General features: G+C 50.9%; 1 protein-coding gene across 1 annotated transcript in view; it reads right to left on the reverse strand.

Annotated features, from left to right (window-relative positions):
* Positions 1-663: 663 nt before the first annotated feature.
* Positions 664-2392, reverse strand: part of TBCEL (tubulin folding cofactor E-like) — a 15313-nt gene continuing 13584 nt past the window's right edge. Inside the window, exon 7 of the mRNA XM_009070243.1 lies at positions 664-1250. Coding sequence (XP_009068491.1) covers positions 932-1250 — 319 coding nt within the window. The 3' untranslated portion in view covers positions 664-931. The remainder of the gene's footprint in view (positions 1251-2392) is intronic.

The raw sequence follows: 2392 nt of genomic DNA on the forward strand, positions 1-2392 counted from the left end.
AGTTTTAGCCATTCCACTTTCAGTACCAACTGATACAAGGTTAAGTGCATGGAGGATCTCATCAGCCTCAGGATGGATGATGGCCAACGGGGGGGGGAAAGGTGCTCTTTGACCACTTGTGGACCTGTTACTCTCAAAGCCCTTCCAACACAACACCCATCCACCACATCCCAACACACACAGAGTCCCCTCTGCCTCCAGTCTGTCAGTGCACAAGCTGCAGACAGTGTGTGAGGTGGGTACAGCAATCAAACCCCCCAGAATCAATCAGCCCCCCAAATCAGACAGTGTGGATATAGGGTGTGCACTGTGAAAATAAAGCTTCCTTCTCTAAGTTCTCCTTCTTTTCCCCCCCCCAATTTGTGCACTCTCACAAACCAAACCAGTGGAGTGAAGTGGATGGACTAAGTACCTGAGCTCTGAATCAAGCTGAACACTGTTGGAGATCTCTTCTGTGAACTCGAGCGCAACGAAAGGTTGAGACAGCACCAAACTGCAAGAGAATACTTCAGCAAGCTCGAGCCACAGTCAGATAAGCTAGGCCAGAGGGGAGCTCTGCTGGAGCAAAACACCAAGAAGAAAACAACAGGTCAAACTGTGCACCAAGCTGTCTCCTCCCTTCTGGGCCCTAGCCTTCTTTAGCTTGAACAACTGACCAGTCATGCCAAATCACGAGTATACCGGAGCGTCAAAGGAAACATCAAGGTATTGCACACACTGAAACACACGCACTGAAGTCAATTGTCACCTGGAGGTGACACCTGCAGTGGATGGTGGGAATGGTTCTCAGATCAGGGCACTTCCTCCGGGCTAAGAAATCACCTGCTACAGCAACACAACCAAACCTCAACCAACCAAAGAAAAAACCTTGCAAAAAACTCCTTAATGCATGTGTGTGGGTGTGTGGGGGTCGTGTGTGGTCAAGGAGAGGCTATTTCATTCTAGGCTCCACATAAATTTTGTCTCCATCCCGAATGCCGTAGGAATGCAGCGCTCGGGAGCTGTACTTCATCTCCTCGGGACCAAAAGGAGCTTCCTGGTCCAAGTAGAAGAGCAGCATGTTGCTCGTTGACAGCTGCACCACAGTTTTTAAGTGCTTCTTCAATTCTGCCACAGTCTGATCGAGGCGGATGGACATCTCTTCCACCTTGTCCTGGAAGTGGACCTCCACCTTCACGCTGCTCTGAGGCCGAAGATCCACCACTGCCAAGGGTTCCAGCTTCCCATACTTTGTGACCAGCTCATGATACCTGAAAAATCCAACAAGTCCAGAATTATGGTAGCTGCTCACACAGCCAATGCACACTCCACACGTCTGAACGTTCCTCATGAGACAATATTGACCCTGACTGAAGTTTCAGGACTGAAAGGACATCCATGAGGAATAAATCTGGATGGTGTGAGGCCTGTTTTGTCCCCTGCCAGTGTGACACTTGACAGAGTACAGAGTGTTTCTCAGGCAAGATGCTGAAAAGGAGAAAATAAACCCCAGACAGCCCATCCACTCCTGTCACCTTGACCACAGTCCCCAGGCTGTGGCACTGACATGAACTCAGAGCATCCAGCTGGGGAGCAGGTGTGTAGCTGAGGAAGGTGAAGCCATCCCTGACCTCAGATCCTTGAGCTGACTGGTCTCCAAACAGCTTTCTGAGCAGCAAAGCTCTCTACCAGGCTCCTACAGTTTCAGAAACTCCAGCTGTGGCTGCTGTGGGATTTGGAAGAAAGAGAGGACACTACACTCACAAAACCACTTTGCTAACGAGTGCCAGAACCAAGCTAGGTGCTCACACAAAGGACACAGCCCTAAGTTTAGATTCCCAGTATCTGTGGCTTCACAGCCAGACTGATTTTTCAGACAGTTCCTGCTGTTTCCAGCTAGGTTCCAAACGTTACACTCCACTGAGCACAGGATCATCATGATCACAGCATCAAGGTGAGCTGCTGCACAGTTTGGAAGCTGACAACAAACAGGGGACTTGTTGCCAACTGATCCTTCACACCTCCTGTAAAACAAGATGGGAATTTTACCAGCAAAGCCACACACTCCACTGTCACTTTACTTGGAGCCAAGTTCTCTTGAGTGTCCTTCCCAAGCTCCATCCCAGGGAGCAATGGAAAGTGTGTCTCACCCTCCCTGCTGCGCTCGGCTCACGCTCCCAGCGGGCACGGCTGCATCTCCCTGCCTGGATGGGAAAGAGGAGAAATGGCCACACAACACACAATGGGAGTGAAATGACAAAGGGCCCAGGGCTGCTGAGGAAAGGTAACGTTTCAGAGCCTCTGCCCTCTGCTCTGCACAGAGCACTTTTTGTTCTGCTCCGAGCGGGAGCTGAATGTGATCGGCACCGTGTCACGGCCCCTGTCGGGAAATGATGGGACCTGGCAGGGCAGC

The sequence above is a fragment of the Acanthisitta chloris genome, unplaced genomic scaffold (genome assembly GCF_000695815.1).
Source record: "Acanthisitta chloris isolate BGI_N310 unplaced genomic scaffold, ASM69581v1 scaffold22612, whole genome shotgun sequence".
Classification (NCBI taxonomy): domain Eukaryota; kingdom Metazoa; phylum Chordata; class Aves; order Passeriformes; family Acanthisittidae; genus Acanthisitta; species Acanthisitta chloris.